Raw genomic sequence first — 26,964 nt, forward strand, 5'->3', positions numbered from 1 at the left:
AAAAAATATCTCAGTGCTCGAACAGGTAAAGCGTGAGAAAATAAATTTCTACTCACCACTAAAACGGGAATGCCCTGCAAGCATTCGCGCTCATGTATTTCTTGAGAGGAACTCGCTAACACCCGGCTGTATGCATTCAAAACGAGCGCCGAGCGCGCAGGCATTGTGGGAGACAGTGTGCAAACAAGCGCTGCTCCAGACTGCCAGCCAAGGCCAAGAGACGTCATACCGAAAGTTCTCTCCTGTTCTATGGCATTTCATCACGAATGGAAGGTTAAATCATAATTTCGAGAACGTCACCTTGTAGGCCTGAACAAGAAATGCTGCTAGCCAAAATTTCATTAAAATCGGCGGAAGGACGGCCGAGATATGAATTTTTTAAGATGCTCACATTTACAGTCACGCCGTCTGACCTTCGGCAATAAAAGGAAGTCCCCAGCCTTGAGTGGGTCAGTGTGTCACTGGATGTCTTAGTGTGTGTGTGCGAACAAGCACATCGTTGTGAACCAGTCGCCTCGCTATGTGATACGGTTTGTGACTCTGTCCGGCTGAGGACCGGGGTTCGAAAGTACGTAATACTAGTGTTGAAAGTCTTCTCTGTGGACTCTAACTTCGCGTGTAAGCAAAAGCTTATTCTCAGTCTTTCGAGCCGTGTAACTTCATTTCGTTTGTGAATTGTGTAATTGAAGAGACTGTACATTTTGAAACTGTGCTTAAAGGACTTAGGACATAAGGACTGTGCTTTAGTTGTTTCCTCTACAAGAGACTGCGTTAGGCTATCTCGTAAGAATTGTGCCATAGTGACAAGACAATCCTTTTATGGACAGTGTCTCTTTATTTGATAAAGAACAGTGCCTACTTTTCTTTCAAAGACTGCGTCAATCACTCCGCGTGAAAACAGTGTTAACATTTCCTTGCATAAAACTGTGCCAATCTTCATTTCATTCAAAGACTGTGTTAATCCATTTCACAGAACTGTGCTCATATTTACTTTCATAAAACTGTGCCGATATTTCCTTTCAAGGACAGTGCTGATTCGTGGAATACGGTACCTTTATTTCTTTTCGAGGGACTATGTCAATTCCCCTCATAAAGACTGTCTAAATTTAAGTATAATATTGTGCCTCAGTGATAACCTTACCCCTGAGAAGTTACGTAATTTTGTTAAGACTGAGTTGTAACAGAACTTGGTTCCCTTTCACAAGACTGTCAAACTGTTTCTTTCTGTTTTTGCAGAAGCTTTAATTTATTTCTACGAGTGTATCGTATGTACTCATTGCAAACAGTGCAGAGACTGTGTCCAAACAGCTTAGTTTCTTTTGAGATTGAGTGAAGCGCTAAATTATCGCATCTCAGAAAGTTCCATAGGATTTTCATTACTTATTATTTCAAGTTCAATAGTGCCTATTGCATTATTCTCACAGAACTGTGACTTTGAATTCATCTTTTTTCAAAAGTGCATCCAACACCATTTACTGTGAAACCTATTCGACCAATTAACAGTGTCTCGCCTTAATTCGCAGTGCAGAGCGGTAGAGAAGTATCGTATCAGATTCCATTGACATTCTGTGCGAAAGTTCTACATTTCTCTGCTCCTTTTATAGGACTTAATGGAATACAAAACTTAACAACTACTTCACGCTGCACGATCATCATGTTAAAAATTAAATAATTGAAAAGGAGGTTCAACCTATTCAATACTTAAAAGAAAGAAATGCAGTAATCACATTCCTATTTAAATGGGACCGGTTTCGACCTTAGTCCAGGTCATCATCAGCCGTAAAAACATGTACAATGTTTATGAATAATGGAGGTCAGTTTCACACTTTGATAGGCATAAAGACACGACACCACATTCTGTCATGCACAAAGTCACAACACTATCAACTAATATACGAAGATCAAAAATAACTTGAAGTCGCAGACGAATAGATTTGTAGTAGAAAGCCGCCAGCTCCTGGTGATCAGCGCGGCACATTCAAGGTCATGCGCTGCGGTCGAACGCCAAAGTAGAGTGGAGAATGTTTTGAAGGTCTAGAATTTGTCACGGTTGCGGGAAGTTAAGTACTTATATAAAAATATATGATGCAAATCAGTATAATTGAATGAGTACTTGTACTCCTGCTAAGTTCTTGGAAAACAGTTGACTTGAAAAAACAATTGTAGAGAGAAGAAAAAATGTAGTAAAAAGCGCAATATCGGAAAACAAATGAAAACTTATATGCACAGTGCGCTATTTTTTAAATGAAAATTTTTTAGGTTATGATTGAAGTAGTCGAAGTTGGCGCAAGACAAGAGTTAAAATTTGAAAGAGGAGAACCGAAATGAAGGTCGTGGGTTTTTTTTTTAAATAGAGAAGGAAGAATAAATTAAACGAGGAAGAGTGATAGTGAAATAAGAGAAAGAATAAAAGAAATTGAAGTTAGATGGTAATGAGGAAGGATAAGATAGGGAAATGAAGGAGAGGTAGTTTAGGGTGGGTTAGGAGGGTGGGTTATTGGAGGTAGAAAATGTGGGTGGGAACTATGTAAGACATGGAAAATGGAATTGGGGTTTTGGAATTTGGAATTTTTAAGAAGAAGAATTAGGAATGTGATTACTGCATTTCTTTCTTTTAAGTATTGAATAGGTGGAACCTCCTTTTCAATTATTGAATTTTTAACATCAATAATTTCAATACGGAACAATGAAGTTTTTATCTTTAAATGCACGATCATCAGATGACCGCCCTAGGTTCGAGTCTCCATCAACATCAAGGGCTGACAACGGCTGTGGGTCAACACCGGCGACGTGGGACGACTTCGACGATGTGGGACGCCGCCGCAGAACGACGCCTCCTCCACATCTTCAAGGGCAATCTAACTATTCGTCTATACAAGGTGATATAATTTCTATGCATTTCTTTTGAATAAACTTAAAGTTCCACTTTAAATATGAACTTATTTCACTACCCTTCTCTCATACTCTCCAAAGCATGAACCGTACACGCCTTGGCGTTATCCATGCTCTCTGCAAAATTGAAGTATGGGTGTTCCTGTTTCACCACGTAGAAGAGCTCGCGTTGCTGTTAGATTCAATTTCCTCTAAGGAAGGATAAAATCCAACGAAAGGAACACACCACTCATTTCTGAGTCACTATCAGCATTGTCATTGTCTGTTGAGGTTTCACTCTCGTCTGACCCTAAAGAGATAATAAAGTCTTCAACATAACCCATCTGTGAGACTTTCCTTCTCACAAGCTTTAATCATATCAGTTTTCGTGTCTCTCACAGCGTTGCTCCTGTCTTCCGCTCTTTTACGGCCTACGACTTTGAAAACAAGTCTTTCAACTTCCAAAACTGTGAAGAGTCGGTTATTCTCAGCTACCTAAGCCTCAAATCAGTTCTAAGGCGTTAAAATGACAATGGTATGTTGGAAGGCAGACTACTTTATGCCCGTGCCACCTGGCTATTTCATCCACCACAAACTGGATACTGGGGTTTGTTTTGTTTCATAAGATGCATGAGATCCCCTTCCTCATGTCATCGCGAACCGAACTATTGTGCTCCTTCAACCACTTCATCAACTCATTCTTTCTAGCCGCCATTGTTGGTGCTTTGTCAAGAATGACAGAGTGGTAGGAGGCATTGTCCATAATTATAATGCTCTTTTCAAGCAAGCTGCTCAGCAGGCTTTCCCCAAACCATTTCTGGAATGTCCCACTATTCATTTCCTCGTGGTAATCTCCGGTTTTCTTAGATTGGAACACATACAAGCAATTTGGCACAAAACCTTGCGAAGTACCGGTGTGAATAACTATGACTTTACCCCGTTTCCCAACAGGTACCAGCATAGTGCCTTCTACTGAATCATCTGCCCAGCCTTTGCTCTGTGAATGAGAAGCATTAACCCAAGTTTCGTCCAACCATACAATAGAATCAAAATTCTCGACAATAATCTCTCTCAGAAATCTGCACCGCCACATCACAAAATCGCTTCTCTCCATCAACACTCTTCTCCCGTTAAACTTCTTGTACCTGAAACCCAGAATTTTAACTACTTTTCTAAGAGAGGATTTGCTCCTACTGAAAAGTTCACTGTTTCCAAGAGAAGGTCGCAGTTTCTCAAGCGTAGGATATTCTTTCATACGGTAATACGCGTAAATATGCTGACGAATCACATCTTGTTGAAAAGAGTCTAATTCTGTTACGGATTTAGGCTTCTTCCCTGGAGTTTAAAGTTTGGATAGCCCCGCTGTCTAGTTCTCGGCAAAGCACTTCTCCTTCCCTATACATATAACTGTGGTCCTGTTAATTTTCGTCGCTTCAGCTGTTCTCTGAACTGCTTTCGCAACAGGCAAGAGATTGTAAGAGACTATTCTCATTTTAGATCTCGTATTGAAAATCAATTGAAAGGAGAATAATAAAACTTTGTTTTACACCTATTCAAAACTTTAATGTGAAGCCTCGATATTACATCGTATGTAGTATATCATTACAAAATTTTCCCTTGTTACAGAAATGTCAACAAGCTCATTGCATGGTTGGGAGAAATCACAATTCAAAATAAAGCTCGAGAGTCCCCATCAGACCTAGACCCTACTCACTCACATAAGATATTCAAATCTGGATAACAGCAAATGTTGAATTTAACAAGTTTCAAGGAAAGTGTGCAACATCATCACCTATAATAAACCACGGCACATTCGAGTTTCAGATGACGAATACAACAATAATTGCGTCTGATCTCATGATTTGTTTTGAGTTCATTTCTCAAGTTTATATTAAGTGACAATGATTCTTCAAGATTTTAATAAAACATCTTAAGCTCAAACAACAAACTTTTAAGAAAATTAATAGTTTTAATAGAATGTGAAAAAAATTGTTACACTTAGATTAACTAATTGACGTCACATGCGGGAATATTGTAATAGTTTTAATTTCAATGTTAATAATTTTTATATCCTATATCACAGCCATACAATGTAATATATAAGATAAGTATATTTACTCAGGTTTCCTTAAAATTATATTATTTACGTTTGCTAATGACAAATCATGTCTACAAATTCAAGATCAATGTTCCTAATTATAATCCGTAGGGCTCTACTTCTAAATTGACGTTTTAGCAGATTTTGGCTCTGTGTGGTGGTTATGCGCTAAAGCATAGACATCCAACCAATCCCAAGCTGCCATTCATATCGATTTATATCGGCAGAGCACGATCTCGAAACCTAGTTGCCAACTCTAATATTTACATTCGCCACGTGGTTAACCTATCTCTCTCAGCGTGTATGATATTCGGAACGGTTCGCGATCTTTTGAATTTTCCTTCAATATTTAGTGTGTTTGTCATATTGTTAGAGTGTTCCAGTGACTCTGAGATCAGTAGAGTGTTCCCTTTGTAGGCCATAACCTCTTTTCTGTCCCAGCCATTAGCCGTTAGTGAGCGTTATTTCCTCATTCTCTTTTATTGTTAATAATATATTCTCTTTTAGTGCCAGATGTTGTTAGAAAGTGTAGTTCTTGTGAGTTTGTTTTCAATCCATATTCATTCGTTTTTCTGAGTACTGTATTACAATTTACAAGGGCTGTTTACCGCGGTCATATTGCATCAGCTGTTCTCGCAGGCGTAGTGCGCTGGCAACAGGGGGAAGGCGATGTTCATTTGTTTTGCGAAACTTCAATTTAGAAGTAAGGCTGTGCGGAGTATAACCTTGTGATGACAATATGGCTGAAGATGCGAAACATGTACCATGTTTTTAATACTGTATTTACTTGCCTATTAGACCCCTTTTTTCCCCCCACTTCTACAGCCAAAAATTGTAAAGGGGGGTCCAATATGCGATAACCTCAAAATTCTGTGCAGCAAACACATGACTTTTAGGTTATGAAGAGCTATAAATTGTACGAGTAAACATTCTATACTATTATTTACCAAACTTAGAATGTGTGTAAGTTATACTGGCTATTTTCGACTGAAGGCAGAATTTCTAAACGTAAAAAGACAATAAATGGTGAACACAACTTTTAGGCCTGCGGTACATATAAAAGTCTGTTTTAGTTACTCATATCACGTCATTCATTACATCTCATTCATTCCTCTGGTGAGGCTGATGTCAGGAAGGGCATACGGCCGTAAAAAGAACTTAATGGCCAGTCATTTGTATCTGTCAGTTCAGCAGTAGGCCTACCGCGCAGTAAACCTGATCACTGCTTTCATTTGAATTATCGCCAACTTCCCTGCTTTATTACCGGTGTGTCGGCATTTCAAGTGACGTCACTTTCACTATCTCTTGTCAGTCGCATCAGCTATGCACTGCAATTAAGAGCATACGAGGTCCCGTCTTTCTGAACCTTTTAAAAATAATTTTGTTCCTGACTATAGAGTCTAAACAGTGTAAAAATCTATTCCCAGATCTCTGATATTCCCAATTGGTGTATATGTAGCAGAAGGCACTCCTTCCGAATAAAGCCGTGCTGTAGAAGGCATGCCAAACCATCAGCTGATAACTAGTGTATGTTATGAGTTGTACTTCCGAATAAAATACACAGTGACTGGAAACATTCTTTTGATAACTGCGGCTGTTGAAACACAGACCCTTATTATTAAGTATATTTCATGCTTGTTCTCTACATTTACCACATCAGGATCTTGGTAAACAGCTGTCCATGAGATAAGACAGACCACATTGTTTAGGTTAGGTATATTATCGCCCTGACAGCGCCAAAAGTTTGACAGAAAAAATAAATAACAGGAAAATATACCGCATTTATGGATATCTACAGGTGTGGCGGTAATGCGTTTTATCATCATAATGTTCAATTTCGTACGTTCGTTGTATCTTTTTTATTAACACATACCCTGGTATGTTTTGTTTGGCATCTCCGAAAATCATAAAATTATTATTATTATTATTATTATTATTCGTTAGGTACATTGGCGAGTAAAACAAGTTTTAATTGGATAGCTTTTATCATTTAAAGTTAAAAACTTCATCACTGATCCGTATTGAGCTAATAGTTACAATGCTAAAAAGAGAAAAATGTTCCACCTTTTCAATACAATTACACTGTTGTACGACTCAATGTAGCAACATATTTAATTTATTAAGGGACCGGTTTCGACATCTGTCCATGTCATCATCAGCCTACACAAAAATGGCAAGAAGTCATCACAATTATAACACTTATGACACTTTCTTGAATTAAAAATAGAAGTTCATGTGGAGGTTCTTGAGCACTCTTGCTGATCTTGATGTTAAAAAATGATGCAGTATAGTTCACAATTGTTGTTATTCAAGGAATAAAATTTTTTGTTGCTAGGTAACAAATGATATGATTTTGTTTTAGTACTTCAAAAGGTGGATAGTGGTATATATAAAAACTCTTAGAATATGAGACTATTAGTACTGATATGGATTTTTTGAGATCTAAGGAAAAGAAAAGAAATTAAAAATCATATCATTTGTTACCTAGCAACAAAATTTTATTCCTTGAATAACAACAATTGTGAACTATACTGCATCATTTTTTAACTTCAAGATCAGCAAGAGTGCTCAAGAACCTCCACATGAACTTCTATTTTTAATTCAAGAAAGTGTCATAATTGTGTTGACTTCTTGCCTTTTTGTGTAGGCTGATGATGACATGGACAGATGTCGAAACCGGTCCCTTAATAAATTAAATATGTTGCTACATTGATTCGTGCAACAGTGTTATTGTATTGAAAAGGTGGAACATTTTTCTCTTTTTAGCATTATAGCTTTTATCATGTTTTAAACTTACTTCTCTCCAAATATATACCTATATTGGCCCGAGTTACGAGATATTAAACGACCACTTTGTTAATGATCTCGCCTGCTGTATAAATAGCAACAACCGCAAATATTTCTCAACTAAGGTAAACTCGTTTCCTCATCCTGAGGTGGTACAGCTCATTTTAGACACACCCCCAGTGGAGGGGAGTTACATGTACCGTTTTTACCGCATATCAACCTTCCTGCCATTCGTAAATCTTTGGCAGTACGGTCCCGGGAATCAAAGTCAGACCCCCGAAAACAGCAACTAATTGTGCTAACCATTATGCTGGCGGACATTATTAACTACAAAACACAGACAGCAGTTTCACCGGCAATGACAATATTGTTCGGTGCCTACGAATTTATTATATAAGCCACGTTTTTTCCTCAACCGTCAGCATCGCCATTGTTCGCGGATTCTGTTTTTCCACACACTGCCTGTTGCTTGATAATACGGCGTTCCTTAAAAGGTTGAATACTAAAGAATTCCGATTTCATTCAACTTAGCAATCACGAAGCGCACTGTACACCCACCAAAGTGAGTAAGTGTGGAAAGCTACCCCTCCACGTTCCAGAACGTGCGTTCTATTATGACGCGGAGCGGATAGATTTCGAGTTGAAATTACCGTGTAACATACTATTGTTTTAAAATGTAAAGGCAGTTTCGAATTAAAAGTCTGAATTTCGGTAATGGGGCCGACATTGTACTTCGAATTACGAATTATCCGTATTTCGAATTAAACAATTTAAATAACATGCAAAACTATATCTCATGTTTCTGGGAATGAGAGCTTCTTCGAATTAGGCGGGATTTTGAATTGTCAAGGTTCTACTGTATAGGCCTATAACCTATAACCTCATCAAGCTTTCAGTAGGTTATAATACTTCAGAGAAATGTAAATTTCAATTATGTCTATTTCACATTGGGTAACATAATGAGTATTGCACCTGGACCCACAAGATATGTTCTTCAGAGGAGAGATGATACCCAGATGTCGGCAATGACGTTATTCATCACTGATAAAATGCTGGAAGTAATTTTACGGGAAACATCATGAAATAGAGAGGGTTTTTATAGATAAAGGGAAAATTTACAAGCCCATTTCTCTGACAGAGCTTGAAGCATTTTTAGGTATGTACGATTTACACATTTTAGTAACAATAGCAGTTTCTGTCTTTATTGTTGACTGCTAATGATCACAATAAACAATGACATGCAGTTATCTATATTTACAGGCTTGGTTTTGCTGGCCGAAGTCTACAAATCAGCGGGTGAAAACTTCAAGAATTATGGAATGAGCTACAATGTCTCTTCAATGGTTCCAAATGGCAACCCAGTTTTTGACGTTCGATAATACGGAAGAAAGACCAGCCCGTAGACATAAGTGCAGCAATAAGGGATGTGTTTGACATGTTCATATCACAACTACGCAAAATGTTTGTTTCATACTGTGCCACATGTTTTAGTCTCTGTCTTGGCTACCTGGTAGCGCCCTTTAAGATTATATCTGCTATGTTTGTCTTTTACTGTTTAATATTTCTTATTTATATGCTTAGTATGTGTGTCTACTTATGACTTTCTTTGGACGTGCAATTGCCTTGTGCAGGTTACTATGGCAATGTGCCTTCCCCTCTTATCTAGCCAATTGGGCTGGCCTACCCCCTCCCTCCCGTCTGCTGTGTCGGGGACTTGACTTGTAGCCAGCGGCCTGGCAATAACTCTGTGCTTGAAGTGAGAGCGGCTGGTTCCGCTCGGGTTTCGAACCCTTGACTGTCCATGGTGTTGGAGATAAAAAAGTTCACTAAATAAAGTTTGGAGTTTCAGTGGGGGTAACAAAGGGAGAATATCGTTTTATGACTTGTGAAACCTTTGTTAACATGAGACGTTTGTATTGCAGTGCCCTTTAAGTAAATGAACATGTCCTGGCATTTCGGAATTTGCTGCCACCTTTGTGGTTAGTTGGGTTACAATGTTGGAGTATATCTTGTTTGTTCCCTGTTAAATTGGCTGTGAGCCGAGTTGTTTATTAACTCGCCTCCCTTTCTTGAATCGCAGTTTAGCGACCTTGGGTTTACGTTGCCTTATGCCTTGCCATAAGCAAGCCTGGCTAGAGGCAACTCCCATATAGTAATACCTCACTGTATTTACGGTTTATTGTGACCCTTCATGTAGGATTTGTATTGTGGTGTTCAGAATTATGAAAATTTGTGAACTCTTAAAGAAAATAAGCAAAGGTGTGAGTTTGTACGTGTTAGCTACTAGTCACTGTGTGCACGGGATGCCTTGAAAACTGAAGGGAGCACAGAAGAGTTAAAACTCAATTTCATATTTTTATTGTAATTGTAATTTTTATATTATACTTTTGGGCATGAGGCCCAGCCTTATGTACTTGTTCTACAGCCTGAGGCTGACAAACCTTAAAACATGTATCTTTCACATTAATTGTACATGTTAACATACTTAAGGAAAACCCAGCAAGGGATCTGCATCTGTAATAAATGTGTTAATTCTTTGAAAGGTATGCTATCTTTAACCAGGCCTGGGGCTGTATGCTTTTCCTCTTCCCTTCTCCTGTGTGGGAATGATAGAGAAACTACGCAGGGGTACACATACGAAAATACTACTGTGGATGAACAGCTGGTTTTCTTGAGGGGAAAATGTCCCTTTAGGCAGTATTTGCCTACCAAACCAAGAGGAAAATACGGAATAAAAGCATGGCTCCTCTTGGATGTCGACACGACTTACATGTGTGCCGCTGAAGTTTACACCGGTAAACCAGTAAACAGACAGAGCGAAGTGAACCAGGGAAGGAATGTGGTATTGTGACCAGTCAAAGATATTGAGGGAACAGGGAGAAAGGTGATTACAGGCAATTTCTTCACGAACTTTACCCTGGCTAGCGAGCTTCTGGAAAAGAAACTAACACTGGTTGGTACACTCCGCAAGAACAAGCCTGAAATTCCTTGTGAATTAATGCCACCATGATCTCGGGATCTGCTGTCATCAACTTTTGGATTCCAGCGAGACATTACCATAGCGTCTTATATGCCTAAGAAGAACAAGGCTGTGATACTTCTGTCTACCATGCACCATGAAAACAGTATCTGTAATGCACCCAAACATGATATTGGATTATAAGGCCACGAAAGGTGGTGTGGACATGACAGACAAAGTACACTTGCAAGAGGGGAACTAGAAGGTTTATTTTACAATATAATCGACCTCGCACCAATAACTGCTTATGTGCTTTACATACATGTGAATCCAAATTACAATGCAAAGAAACTTTATAAAACGAGTTTGTTCCTGAAAGATTCAGGAAAATCAATGACGGAACAACTACGCAGAGAGATGTTCCACAAGCAGTGAAGGTGCGGGTACCACTTCTCACAAAAAGCGTGGTCGCTGCACTGTATGTGGACCACAGAAGGACCGAAATGTGCTGCTTGTACTTGTGTCAGGAGCATGTCAATGTGAAAGAGAACAGCTGTCTCATTTGTTGTTTTGAAATTATGTTGCCCACCAAATCGTAGTAACATAACTAATTGCATATAAGTTAAAATCAAGATTCTAATTAATTTAAATAAAACATAATCAATAATGTGCTTATTTGTCCTTATTACCGCATAAAATCTTTATGGGTCTTTTCGACCCATTCATGAAATATGTGATCTTAAAAAAAAAACAGTAGGAAGGTTGTATGACCCATGAAAAATGCGCAATTTTAGTCACCGTAGATAAAATCATGTTTAACTTGTATTTTCCATGGAAATAACTTAAAGAAAAAAGATATGACATGTCATAAACATCCGGGCCCTACTATTGATGGTACCTTAATGTCCAGGACAAAGAGAGTGGCTCCTCTACTTCGCTCAACTTTTGTCACAACTGGGAAATTGTAGATCGTCATGTCGTGAACACAGATGATATTGTCTGGAATATAAAACAGTTGTACATTATTACCAGCAATTCACAATAAAACAACTATATGACATGAGGCACAAAAATGTGCTTAAAAAAAAAAAAAAAATGAGTCCAGGTGTATGCATTCCTAGAGACAGGATTTGGAGGAAAGAATGCTCTTGCATAATGCTGTTCAAGATGATAAGAGCTATCAGGAGTGTGCTGTCCCCTCTGCATCATGGCTCGCATACTGACATTGACCAGACCTGCACTGAAATGAAGTTCCTTCATTCTCGTCTCCAAAAGACAAAATTAAAATATCCAGCAACAACTTGGATCTTTTGGAAACCTTAGAATTCAGCATATTATGATGGTATACAAAGGACAGCTCCAATTAGAACAAACCACAAAAGAAATGATGTTGCAACAGGTCCAGAGGGATGACCTCATGATTGTTGGGAAAAGCAAACTTTCAAAGACCTTGCACAAAGTGATGTGTATTGGCAGCCAATGGACAGGACAAACTGGAAACACATGCACCAGGCTTTCCGGGGTGGAGAATTGGTGGTGGTTTATATGCCATTAACTTGTTTTTATATTTTTCTTGTATTAAAATAAGAATATTTTATAACTTCCATAACATCTGTGATGACTTACCCGATAAGCTAACAAGAAGCTGGTACTCCGGAATAACCTCCAGTTGCTGGATGGGTTTCTTACTGAAGGTCTTGGTGTAACGGAGCAGCTCCACTTCATGTTTCTGATCTCCTTCTCGACAACATATACCGTACATCAACAGGAGGCCCTGTCGAGTACCCACCAGCAAATTATCATCTGCAAAGGATTAAATAACAATGATAAACTATGTTGGCAAGGCAACCTCGATATCACTGGCCATTGCTTGTCACATCAGCCAGAGCCAGTAAAGTGGAAACAGGTCTCAAGATCACCTGCACATAAACTGCACGAATGGTCCTTGGACAACTGGAGAAGCACTATCGCAGTCAGATGGGTGTGGCGAATGATACAATGTGTGGTGGAGGACTGGTGACAATGGGATAGCGGCCCCAGTCTGGAAAGCTAAAGCCTGTTGCTCACGGTAAAAGTTTTGGTCAAATTTATTGAACAACTTGTTTCATAAAACTGTCTGCCTAGTGCTCATGGTAAAACTTGGAAACATTTGATAAAACTTCCAGTTTTATAAAACACTTTATCAAATAGGACATGTCCTATTTATTTATTCCTGACTTACATTTGTGGCGAAGTTAGGGCTCATGGCCCTCTCTTACACTTAACCACTATACACAGTAAAATTTAAACATAAAAGACATACAAATTCTAAAAAGAAATAATACTATGGACAGATAATTCTAAGACTAAGTTAGCCCTACATATCAGTACAGCAATTAGTGTGACAATAATAATAATAATAATAATAATAATAATAATAATAATAATAATAATACAAATGAAGAAAACCCATTCACACAACATACACACAGTGACTCACACAACTCAGTTTTATGTTCCCAGGAAAAACTTTTGGCAGGCAGATTTGAATTTATGAGACGCAGGAAGGTGCCGAATGTCCATTGGGAGTGTATTCCAGAGTCTCGAAGCAGTAACTAAAAAGGAATGATTGTAGGAATTCGTTCGACTTAGTGGAATTTCAAGTAGGGAACCAGAACGGGTACTAATTTCATGGAATGAGGAAAGGAAACAAAAATTAGAAGAGAGGTAAGTAGGAGTGTTCGTCGAGAGCACTTGGTAAACAAGTCTCATTAGATGAAAATTCCTTCGTTCATTTATGCATAGCCATCCCAATGCTTTGAAATATGGTGTAACAGGAGCGTCATGTCGCAGTTGGAAGGCATATTGTACGCATGAGTTTTGTGCTCCCTGAAGTCTCAAAGCTTGTTCAGCATTTAGATTGACTAGTACCGTATCACAGTAGTCTAAAATTGGGAACAGTAGTGCTTGTTTTTGAAGAAAAGAATTCTTGTGACGTTTCAGGGGATATAGAGCTGCATGAACCTTTCTGAGAATAAAATTTCAGATGATGTTAGCGAGATACGGAATCCCAATGAAACGAAGGCTAAAATAAATGGGCTTCGAACACAATTCATGAATGAGAGGTTAGTAAACCGCTGTTCTATCTCTATAGCTGTATTATTAACTATGTCACGTTTATTATTATTTATGTTTTTATTAATGTACGTCAATTGTACATATGAACTGCGAAGCTTTAAGTTTGTTAATACAAATGGCCTTGATACTATAAACTTATTACTAAACATGTTTCTATATTAACTGCAGACAGTCCCACCACAGTGGAATGAGGCTTGATGACACCTACAAACCTTCACCTGCCTGGTATGAGAGGCCTTGTAGATCATGTTTCTGCAAGAAATAGCAAATCTAATCTTGACTCCCGTCTAAATGAACACATGCAAGGGGATCACTATGTTAATGAGGTGAGCGAGTTTATCCCATAGTTTAATATATTATTACTAATCTTTTAGAACACATGACAGTGGTTAAACAGACTAATACCGTATTTCTTGGCATAATCGTCGCACTTTTTATACCAAAATTTTCGAAAAATAGCAGGGTTCGACCATTAGACGAAGAATTTTTAATACCAGTATTTGTATTACTCAAAAATTTTATTTACAACTAAATTGTATTTGATACAAATTTAAGATGCACGTAATACTCGTGTTTATACATCAAAATAATTAAAATAGTCTAAAACAAAATTCTTAATTATTCGCAACAATTCGGCAAAAGTTTTTCCAACCTGAAAATAAAAATGAACGTATTAAGTTAATTGTCATTAATTTGAGTATTAAAGTTAAAATATTACATTTGCAAAAAATTATCGCTTTGTTGTGAAATACGGACTTACCAGTACACAATTTATTCGAAATCTTCTGTGTCGCTATCGCAGGTTTCGGTACCTGATGCGCCGTCCTCGTCGCTGTTAATACCAGAATCAGATTCTTCGTCTCTCTGCCACACTGCGTCATCTTCGGATGATCCCAGTCCTTTTGAAGCTCTTGGAGACTAGTTCAGGTGGTATAAGATCCCAACTCTTCTTCACCCACGAGCATAACAAGTCCAAGGGTGGACACCTGATATTTCCAGCGGGCGTCAACTGCTGATCGCCGCTCATCATCCACTCGTAAAATCGACGTAAGTGGTCTTTGTTAGGCCACCAGGAATGACTATCTGCCATGTATTATTTTTACTGAGAAGTTGCTTCACTTCGTTCACGAGGTGACCTCGGAAACTATCTAAAACAAGCAGAGCTGGTTGTTTTAGTAGTGCACCAGGTCTTCTATCCCACACAGTTTTAACCCAGTCCAGCACGAGTTCTACGTCCATCCAACCCTTTGGTTGCACTCATACATGAATTCCACGGGGAAACTGTATATTCTTAGGCATCGTTTTCCTCTTGAAAATGATGTAAGGCGGCAACTTTCTTCCGTCAGCTATAATGGCTAGCATTGCCGTGCATCGCAACTTCTCACTACCGCTGGTTTTCATTAATACACTCCGTGATCCTTTTAGCGCAATAGTGCAGTTGCAAGGCATATCAAAAAAGATTGGAGTCTGATCGGCATTACCGATTTGAGAAAGCAAGTACGAAGCTTCTTTGTGCAAACGTATGACAAATCGGTGAAAATTGACTATCTTGTCCGTGAAATCAGCAGGCAACTTTTGGCTTAGTGTTGTTCTCCTTCGCACTGACAGATTGTGTCGTCGCGTGAACCCCTTAATCCACCCACGACTCGCCTTAAACTGAGTTATGTTGTGTTTGCGCGCTACCTCCCGTCCCTTAATTTGTAACATTTCATATGATACACTGTAACCATTGCTACGTATTTCATTGACATACATAAACACTTCTTCGTCAATTATAGGAAACTTCCCTGTTTTAGGACCTAGAAGGGTTTGTGCTTATTAGCTTGTTTTTTCATTTCCGCCAGTCACGCACCAACTTTTCACTCACTGAAAATTCTCTCTCTGCAGCTCTGTTCCCGTGCTGTTCAGCGAAGGCAATTACGCTTAGCTTGAAGCCCGCAGAATAGTTTCTCTATTTACCCATAATCACTTATAAATGCTTCACACGTTAATGTTTTGCAATATAAATGACTTTCCGTAATTGTTCACTATTAAAACAAATTATTTCTACAAACACCCCAAACACAAACTCACGCACACATGTCTACAGTAATCACAAACAAATGAATGCATCTGTGATCTGTCCATTCCAGAGCAGCCAATACTGTTAGGCAGCAAGGAAGCATGCAGCAATTTGTTATCAGTTGAGCTCGTTGGTTGCGACACACTAGTGCGCTTGCGCAAAGCTCGCAAACCGGAGCAAAGGGCGTCTTCATATATCGCTCTAGCTAGCGCGGCGTAGATCTACTGTATTTTACAATGTGCTCAATATCTAAAGTTATCAACGTTCCGATCTTGCCAGGGAACCGTTCCTACACCATTGAAATGGTTTCTAATGTTCATAGGTGTTTGTGTAACTCTATTTCCACCTTGTTTGTCAATGGGCCTCTTCTCCATATTCCGCAATTCATAGTCCCCTCTTCTGTGTTTTCCTCATCTACACTATGAGGTGGTAAATATATCCCTCAGTTTTCTTCAATTAAAAAGTTGTGTAATGCATAAGTTGCCTGGGTAACAGATTCAACTTTGTCCACTGATAATACTATTTTGATTAAAAGTACCCTGAAAGCATTTGCCATTATTCTGAATGCATTTTCAACTACACATCTTGCCCGGCTTAACCTGTAATTGAAAATCTTCTACTCCCTAGTCAGTCCTCTGTATCCAAATGGCTTTATTATATTACAGGACAGTGGGAAAGCATCATCAGCTACCATAACATAAGGCACTTCATTTTCTGTGCAAGGTAAATTGCTTGGATGAGGAACATTCTGCATTGCAGCACACAACGAGCTGGACTGATACAGACCACACCGGGCGAGTTGGCTGTGCGCGTAGAGGCGCACGGGTGTGAGCTTGCATCCGGGAGATAGTAGGTTCGAATCCCACTATCGGCAGCCCTGAAGATGGTTTTCCGTGGTTTCCCATTTTCACACCAGGCAAATGCTGGGGCAGTACCTTAATTAAGGCCACGGCTGCTTCCTTCCAACACCTAGGCCTTTCCTATCCCATCGTCACCATAAGACCTATCTGTGTCGGTGCGACGTAAAGCCCCTAGAAAAGAAAAAAAAAAAAGATACACACCACCATCACTCATTTGTATGCTGGTCCCAATGTCAACATATAGTGCTTGTACTGCCTTTATGTGAGCCACTTGACCTTGGAGCTGCACCCAAACAGTTTGGAAAATTCACTTCTCATGGAAATCTCTTGCAATTTGTAGCCACCCATCTGAAGTTCTTAGAACTTGCTATTGATATTTTCTTTTCTTTTAAAGGAAACAAAAAAGGAGACTGCAAGTACATCTGGTCTTTTTATAGATGATGTGCTCTGTTTCTATGAGGGGGAAGAAGAGGAAAATAAACCAGGACCGAGTACTGCATCAAAAGTACGCCTAAATGTTGACACTGTAGTGAATCAGGTATTGTTTCTGCAGTAGCTACCAAAATTTAATTTAATTTTAATGTTAAAATTCTGATATTATCAATAAAACACTGAAAGTTTACAGGGGAATCATCTAAAAAGAGGAGGAATGAGATATCCCCTGAGGATGCAGCTACAGCTTTGCAGTCATTTAGGCACAAAAATGAGAAAGAAGATGATGATGATTTTGCCAGGTTTATTGCCAGTTCAGTGAGGAAAACAGAAAATAAAACTTTACAACTACAAACTAAACATGAGATTTTAAAAGTTATAATGGAAGCTGAGATAAAAGATAAGTGTGAATGAAATGTAAATAATGTACAGTATAAAGTGAACATTTCCCTACATGTTTCAGGAATTATACGTGGTATTCAGGTTTTTGTAAGATTCCCCAGTAGTCTTGTTCTAGGAGACATAGCTTGTCTAATGTTTCTGTTCTGTTTTAGGATGTTCGGTCCAACAAACTGCAGGAGTTTTTCTCATGTTTCTTCATTCATACAAAGAAAGTTTCTGCAACATTCCAGATCCTCAAATCTAAATTCATTTTGGAGTAATGACAAAAATCCTCTCCCATCATTTCTCCTTTGAATCTAAGGCCGAACCCCATACTTTCTAGCAGTTCTTCTCCTTTTCCTTTTTATGATTGTACATGCTATAATGGACACTAATGCAGCAGCAATTTCTTCATTAGATGACATTTTATAAAGTACTTTTCACAAAACACAGGTGGCAGGCTAAATACAAAATTCCTCCTACAGATGGGAGGACAAGCAGTTTTACAAAAGATTTCACCAAAAGTTTTATCATGTGCAACATAACGTTTGTGTAAATAAAATGTTTGACAAATGTTTTGTCAAACATTTTACAGAAAATTTTACCATGAGCAACAGGCATAAAGAATAACAACCGAGAGGACCATGGAGCACCTTGTAAGATTTCAGGCCTTTGGATTGGTAGGCCAGGACCCATTAGCGCTAGTTGTGCCATGGGGGTGTGTTTCACTGAAAGGACTTGGTTCTCACATAATATTACAGACCATGTTAAAGGCAGAAGGATATAAGAATATTCTGACCAGCTGCACGTTATCTACCGTAGAAGACCAGTTTGCAGATGTTCACTGTGTATCTCGGCAAGATAATGCTCCCTGCCATAAGGCAGAATCTGTTTGCAAAGGGTTTTGGACAACAAGCCGTGACCTTACCTCTGGAAGGAATTAGAAGACCAGTTCAGAGTTGGTTTTGGTTTTTTTTTTCTTTCTCTTTTTTTTTAAGCATCATAATGCTTCCCTCCCTCTGTTCGTTGGTGGGAAATGGGACTTGGCCCTAACCCAGAGCCCCAACGTCAATCCTAAAATATACCTCTGGAATGAAGTACAATGGCTACTTAACTCCAGACCCCAAGTACCCACATACCTAACTACACTCATGCTCCTAAATTAAGGATAATTGCATATTGTGGTGCCACACAACGTGGCACTAATAGCATAGGCACATAGTAAACACAAATGAAACATATATGCAAGTCCACGGTATTGGTGATAAGTTGAGAAAACCATCCCAAAACACATGTGCTACAAAACGCCACTGTTTCCTGCGCATGTACCCCGACATCAATATGGGATATGATCACCATGCACACGTACACAGGCCGCACAACGGGTTGGCATACTCTGGATCAGGTGGTCGAGCAGCTGCTGGGGTATAGCCTCCCATTCTTGCACCAGTGTCTGTCGGAGCTCCTGAAGTGTCCTAGGGGTTTGAAGACGTGCAGCGATACGTCGACCGAGAGCATCCCAGATGAGCTTGATGGGGTTTAGGTCTGGAGAACAGGCAGGCCACTCCATTCGCCGGATATCTTCTGTTTCACGATATTCCTCTACGATGGCAGCTCGGTGGGGCCGTGCATTATCATCCATCAGGAGGAAAGTGGGACCCACTGCACCCCTGAAAAGGCGGACATACTGGTGCAAAATGACGTCCTGATGCACCTGACCTATTACAGTTCCTCTGTCAAAGACATGCAGGGGTGTACATGCACCAATCATAATCCCACCCCACACCATCAAACCACTACCTCCATACAGGTCCATTTCAAGGACATTACGGGGTTGGTATCTGGTTCCTGGTTCACGCCAGATGAGAATTACCTGGCGAGAATTACTGTTCAGACTATACCTGGACTCGTCCGTGAACATAACCTGGGACCACTGTTCCAAAAACCATGTACCATGTGTTCTTGACACCAGGCTTTACGGGCTCTCCTGTGAACAGGGGTCAGTGGAATGCACCTTGCAGGTCTCCAGGCGAATAAACTATGTCTGTTCAGTCGTCTGTAGACTGTGTGTCTGGAAACAAGTGTTCCAGTGGCTGTGGCAAGGTCCTGAGCAAGCCAACCTGCAGTACTCCATGGCCGTCTGCGGACACTGATGGTGAGATATCGGTCTTCTTGTGGTGTTGTATACTGTGGACATCCCGTACTGTAGCGCCTGGACACGTTTCCTGTCTGCTGGAATTGTTGCCATAATCTTGAGATCACACTTTGTGGAACACGGAAGGCCCGTGTTATGCCCTACTGTGTTTCACCAGCCTCCAGTAGCCCTATTATTCTACCCCTCATAACATCATCAATATGTGTTTGTTGAGCCATTTTCACCACACAGTCACCATTAGCACGCCTGAAAACATCTGCACACTGACTCGCTGCACCATACTCTAACATGCACCAACACACCTCTGCATATTTTGACTGCTGCCAGCGCCACCGTGCGACGACCGCAGGTCAGATGCACCATATGGTCATACCCCAAAGTGATTTAAAACCGCAAACCGCCCACCATAGCGTTGTTTCACCATGTATCAGCATTATCCTTAATTTCTGAGCATGAGTGTAGAATACTGCAGGAAAAATGGACATGTGAGGAACTTCTGGAAGCCACGGGGATTTCACCGGTATCGGTGTTCCATACTTTGACAAATGATTTACAGAAGAGAAAAATGTGTTGGTGATGGATCCTGCACTGTATGACTGATGAACAAAAGCAGAAATGCACAAACACTGCAAAGTTGCTGAAACAATGATTTGACATTGAAGGTCAAGTGTTCTTGTGTCAAACTGTTATTGATGGACCATTATTGAGAGTCCCTCTGATCACTGATGTCATTCCCCATGATTACTTACTCAAGCCCGCCTGGTGGCAATGATTGTTAATGTATTTGGCTTGGTGGCCTGCATACCAGCGCATTCTATATAGGCTAGTGGTGAAAAGCTGAAACGTTTTTCTTACCGTGCAGACAGTATGTGCGCTGCAGCCATAGATAAGAGCCTCTCAAAGGGAGTGTAACCCCAAAGGGGCCACTGTACTCAATATAGCCATTGGCCTGGTGGCCACGATACCAGCACACTCTATGTGGGCTAGTGGTGAACAGCTGAAATACCTTTTCTTCTTGCCGTGTGGACAGTATGCGCCGCGGCCATAGATAAGAGCCTCTCAAAGGGAGTGTAACCCCAAAGGGGCCACTGTACTCAATATAGCCATTGGCCTGGTGGCCACGATACCAGCACACTCTATGTGGGCTAGTGGTGAACAGCTGAAATACCTTTTCTTCTTGCCGTGTGGACAGTATGCGCCGCGGCCATAGATAAGAGCCTCTCAAAGGGAGTGTGACCCCAAAGGGGCCACTGTTCTCATGACAGCAATTGGCTTGTGGCCTGCGATACCAGCGCATTCTATGTGGGCTAGTGGTGAAAAGCCTAATTAATTTAGAATGTCAGATACTAACAAAGCCTACTAAATCATTCTTGGCAGATAGCACCTGAAGATGAAGACACCAGTGCATTTCATTTCACAAACAAGTCCCCACCAATAACTACCTGTAACCTCTATTATTCTATTGATATGGTTTCTGATCATTCATGGGAATGATTATTATATGTCATTCAATACCAATGCTAGGAGACAAGAACATGGTGGTACAACTAAATCCTTTCAGAGAGAATGATGCCTGATGCAAGCCCAGCAATGGAGAATTGCATGTGCTAGGTCCCTGCACATGGCAATGAACACATCTCTTCTCTAAAAGGAGTTCTACGTAAATTTAGCATTTTTCTACTTCCCTATATCCTTATAAAGCTTGCGTGAACAGGTCTTGTTCTGTTGTATGACAATCTCTCAAGTAACTTGTCAACCATACTCAAATCTGAGGCCTGTCAACAGGTTTGCCTGCTTTAAATGGCAATCTTTGTGCATTTCAGAAACCATGGAATTGATGGCCTCTCCAGAATGCTGGAGAAAAATTGAGCCAGCAATATTTTGGTATAGCCTACTTTCCACAGCATAGAAGGTATCAAGTCATACATAGAAAGATAGCAACACTCAGTCAGTGTGGGAAGAGGGAGTAATAGAAAGAAGAGACAAGAACATGGTGGTAGAACTAGATTCTTTTGGAGATAACTATGCCTGACCCTAGAAAAGGAAGATATCGACAACATAAAAGAGGACAATGAAGGATATGAAAGATTCCCACCGTGTTTTCACAAACTTAATACTGTCAGGGATGGAAGAAAATAAGTGCAGATGAAGGGGTTAGATAGGAAAGCTGAAACTGAGAAGACTGGCACAAATGATTTTCAGTTGCCTCTTACAACAGGCCTGTGGAGGGTGCACATGGAAAGAATATGAAGAAATGAAATATATTTTCACATGATTACAGCAGAACATCCCACAGTAAAGATTTTAGTAGAAATGTGATCATAATGTATCTCTGATAATAATTGGTTGGCAATGGGTAAAGTTAGGATTTGGCTGCAGCTTTGTATACAAAGGTAAGGATAAGTGGACAATAGTTTCCAACACTTGCTCCCATTAACAGTCATCAATATTCTCTTAAAGATGGAGTCTGACTGCACTTATTTAACTGCATGTTTAAAATATACCATCAAAGCAAAGCAAAGTCAACTCCATACAGGCCCTAAGAGAAGTGCAGGTAAAGGCTACCTCTACCCCCCAGCTAATAGGTCCTATTCCTCTCTAGTGTACGCGGAGGGAATTACAGTGACATGTGCTTCTGCAGAAGCGGAATCTAAATAGCAGTGTAGGTGAACCAACTATAGAAACCCCCCCTCCCCGCCACAAGATTATTGGAAATTTGATCTGTAGCCTATTTCCATTCTGAATAATTAGTTAATTTGAAATAACTGATCAAAGATTTTCATTTCATGCTTGATTTAGGTTGTTTACATTTTTAAACAATAATTGATTAGTTTGAATGTGAACTATGTAGAAACAAGCCATTAGTCTGTGCTTCCATTCCATACAAATATTTTAAATCTAAGATTGTGTGTTTCTATGTTTCTGTGCTTATGTGAATTGAACAGCATTAAAAAAATGCCAGTAATAGACATAAAATATATAAAAAATTGGTCAAAGAGAAGACTTGTTTTCATGTTCAAGTGTATTAAGTAGGAAAATGTTCTCTTATCACATAATGAAGACTAAGAACTAATTATTAAAAGCGATGCTCAGTAAAGTTAAATGTCATTTCAATTATTTTTTATCAAACAGAAAGAAGCAGCTGGAGGAAATATAAATATATGACAATAAAATTTGCCAATATTAAAAAAACGGTACTAATAAATCAATAAGACATTGTGCGTCTACTGATGACTCACGGTTGGGCAATCATGACTAATTGTTGACATCTTTTAACCTCTCATTATGACAAACGTAGAAGACGATTGTTAAAAATAAAACACACATAGAAATACGAAAATAACTACCGATGAATCACCCATGTATTACTGGAAAATAATGTTCAGTTATTTTAACTCACCGTAGGCTGCAATTGAGTCGATCTGCTGTTGGGACAATTTGAGCAACTGAATTAATTCATATGCATCATGCATCCTTGACACGGCGAATGAATGACATTAATGTCATTTGAAACACTTTAAATTTAAAATTAAAAATAGTGTCATTTTAATCACACAATGTGCGTGTAATGACTTCTAAGTACACTTTCTAAATAGCATAATTATTCACAATTATTGAAAGAAACCTCTCGCAGACAGCGGCCATCACTGTTCCTACACTGCCTCCGCGATCACACTATGTTGATCGCATGATTTTCCACAACACACTTTGACAGCTAAAAGGCACAGAGATTGTAACAAATCACTGCCTGCTCGATCTGCATCCGATGGCTGCTTATACTGCCTGCTCATTCCATATTCAAATGTGTAACACGACTTACAAACAATCTGCCGCTAGACCGCAGCACCAGACGTACCCAGTTATCGCGTGAATACAGCTAGATAAGCATACAATCAAAATTTTAATTCTGAAAGTAACAGAAAAATTAAAGAATTGTATACATAAAGTGGTACTCTAGAGAGTGATAGCTTCAGGACTTTTCGAGAAAGAGATTTCGACGAATAAGAAAACCTGTAAACTTTGTCTGTATGGTACTTCCCTACATTACTAAGTAGAGGTTTCACGAATTTGGCCACCACAGTTTCTGACACAAGTTCCTGGTGCTTATTGTTACTAACACACTTTAAAATCTTACAGTGGCACAAAGAGGGTAGAGCCGGGCTGAGTGGCTGACGGTTAAGGCGCTGGCCTTCTAACCCCAACTTGGCAGGTTCGATCCTGGCTCAGTCCGGTGGTATTTGAAGGTGCTCAAATACGACAGCCTCGTGTCGGTAGATTTACTGGTACGTAAAAGAACTCCCGTGGGACAAAATTCCGGCACCTCGGCGTCTCCGAAGACCGTAAAAGTAGTTAGTGGGACGTAAAACAAATAACATTATTATTATTATTATTATTATTATTATTATTATTATTATTATTATTATTATTATTATTATTATTATTATTATTATTATTATTATTTAAAGAGGGTAGAACATAGTTTTTTATAGTCTGGAGTAGACTTGCAGATTTCTTGCAGTACGGTAGAGCTGCCTCAACAAATTTCTGTAGCCCCATAATTAGGCCAATAAATCCTTGCTGGGGATAGCGTAGCCCTCCTCTATCAGACTGTCTGAAGTTCATCAATGGGGATGCATTAACTGAGGTGGAAACGTTACTCTAACACGTGCTGCATTGTTTTTTCTTCGATTACATGCACTAAATAACCACACACAAATGCATGGGAAGCAGTTTCCAAAGTGACATACACTGACTAGGGGGCTCACGGACATCTTCCAGTAAATCAAATACATACTCAGCGGGCATCACTGGTTCTGTTTCGTCAAGTCCGGGAGAGGATACTGACGCAGAAAATTTTGAATTTTGTTTGTGGACAACGTTAGCACCATCGGTGGACATTAAAATACCGGATTTCAGAATTATTTTTTATGGAATTCTGAGTAGCCCGGGAGTCCTTCATGTCATTGCACCCTTCTCCCATTCTTATAGAACTAAACATGGTTTCAACAGGATCTCCTGAAAAAGCCCGTGTCATGGAATGAAATTCCACGGCATTCTGGTTTCCCTTTCTTTGATTTGCGGAAAGGCACGCAGCAGTACCGTACACCATTTTCACTATAAGCAAATACAATACTACTACTACTACCCTATTTCCCACTATTTCATTCCTACAGTTCAGGAGCCGGTTGGTGCTGCCATCTGCTGTGGGTATTTGGAAACGGAGTGTTTCATTTAGTGCCATGTTAAAATGTGGTAATGAGCAGCAGTATAAGCAGCCATCGGATGCAGATCGAGCAGGCAGTGTACGCGACACTTACGGATTTCGCCTTGCTAAAATTGGAGACAATTCGACGGTGGCGCTCCTAGTGACTTGACCTGAACAAATCGCGCTAAATTCAAATATCAATGGAAATGTATATACGAAAATGGATAAATAAATTACGTCTAGGAAGAAAGTGTTATTGAGATATTAACTTCGAAGTTGCTAAAGAAATTCTGGATAAATGAATGAAGAATTATTTAAAAGGTTATTATTCAAAGACTGAAATTAGACATATAAACAAGAAGTGAAATGGACTGGTGTGAAATGGCTTGATCTTTCATTTATGCATTGCTTTTTTAACTTTAGCATTCCTGTCTGAACTCTTACGGTTGGATTTGTCTTTTTTCTCGTTTAAAAACAAACATTGTATCATCACATTAAGACACTTGTCAATAAAAATATCGGCACACTCCTTACACATATGACGGAATGAATTAGCATTTAATAGCTGGACAATTTTCCTCTTAACATGAAGCCTACTAACAGAAAGATATTCCTTGCACATATGATGCAATGAATTAACATTTAATAATAATAATAATAATAATAATAATAATAATAATAATAATAATAATAATAATAATAATAATAATAATAATAATAATAATAATAATAATAATAATAATGTTTTTGTTTTACGTCCCACTAACTACTCTTTTACGGTTTTCGGAGACGCCGAGGTGCCGGAATTTAGTCCCGCAGGAGTTCTTTTACGTGCCAAAAATCTACCGACACGAGGCTGACGTATTTGAGCACCTTCAAATACCACCGGACTGAGCCAGGATCGAACCTGCCAAGTTGGGGTCAGAAGGCCAGCGCCTTAACCGTCTGAGCCACTCAGCCCGGCGAATTAACATTTAATAGCTGCACAATTTTCCTCCTAACATGAAGCCTACTAACAGAAAGATAATCTATAAAATCCCGGCTTTAATCTGAGAAGAGGGATAATGAAAGAAAAGTATGAAAATGTTGTCGATAGTGATGCTTTAAGGAATGTAACATACCCTTGGCTGTATTGTCGAGGATTTCTAAAGTCGCTGGCCTGGAAATCATCTGAACAGATCTTATAACTCTTATATAAGCGTAACGTCCCTTCTTTCTTGTACACCTTATCCAAATCGCTTCTGTGATATTTCAAAACCCACAGATCACACCTACAACAACACATCGGTATTGAAGGTTAACTGCTGCACTATACAATAAAATATGCGTGTTACATTTTATGCCAGTTAAAATATGGGTCGAGCAGGTCAGAAGATTATGAAGTACTATTAAAATCTCTGTCACTGGAAGAATATATATGCAAACACAATATTACTTACATGTTCTTGTCACGAGGGAACCTGAAGAACGACCGCGCATTCTTATCTACGTCGTAATTACTGCAGCCAAACACAGCACATACCTTTCCCCTCATGTTGAGAAGAGATATCAAGGAATGACACACACTACTATTTATTTATGTCAACTCACTGATAACGCATAAATAACATCAAAAACTTCACACAAAAATACACGTGCTCTTATGAGAGAATTAGTACTGTTCAGGTCTATCCGCTAGAATGAGCTCCAGTAGCTGTCCCTCGATATATCGCTCAGTGTCGCGTATTATCTCTACTGTATTTGATTGTAATCTTGCGTATAAATATTTAAACTACAAACTATATTTTTATAGATGTGCATTGTGAATTTTCGTAAATCAATGAACGTATAAAAATAATAATATAGAGAACAAAATAGTCGTATAAAATTACTGGCGGCATCCTTTTTAATCATTTTACCCCTTGACGTCCAACTTTAAATGAGTGCCATCTATTGAACAGAAACTTTTACTTGTATGCATAGTATCGGCATCTAGCGAACACATTGCAAACTACGTTCTATTATCAACCACACCACTTCAAGCAGATCTGCAGACC

The 26,964-nt window shown here is 39.3% G+C and overlaps 1 protein-coding gene across 1 annotated transcript in view; it reads right to left on the reverse strand.

Annotated features, from left to right (window-relative positions):
* Vps39 (vacuolar protein sorting 39) overlaps positions 1–23,366 on the reverse strand; it is a 219,032-nt gene extending 195,666 nt beyond the window's left edge. The window contains exons 1-3 of the mRNA XM_067155478.2: positions 23,123–23,366; positions 12,342–12,518; positions 11,614–11,714 (exon numbers count right to left, since the gene is read on the reverse strand). Coding sequence (XP_067011579.1) covers positions 11,614–11,714; positions 12,342–12,518; positions 23,123–23,195 — 351 coding nt within the window. The 5' untranslated portion in view covers positions 23,196–23,366. The remainder of the gene's footprint in view (positions 1–11,613; positions 11,715–12,341; positions 12,519–23,122) is intronic.
* Between the last annotated feature and the right edge of the window lie 3,598 nt (positions 23,367–26,964).

The sequence above is a fragment of the Anabrus simplex genome, chromosome 11 (genome assembly GCF_040414725.1).
Source record: "Anabrus simplex isolate iqAnaSimp1 chromosome 11, ASM4041472v1, whole genome shotgun sequence".
Lineage (NCBI taxonomy): Eukaryota > Metazoa > Arthropoda > Insecta > Orthoptera > Tettigoniidae > Anabrus > Anabrus simplex.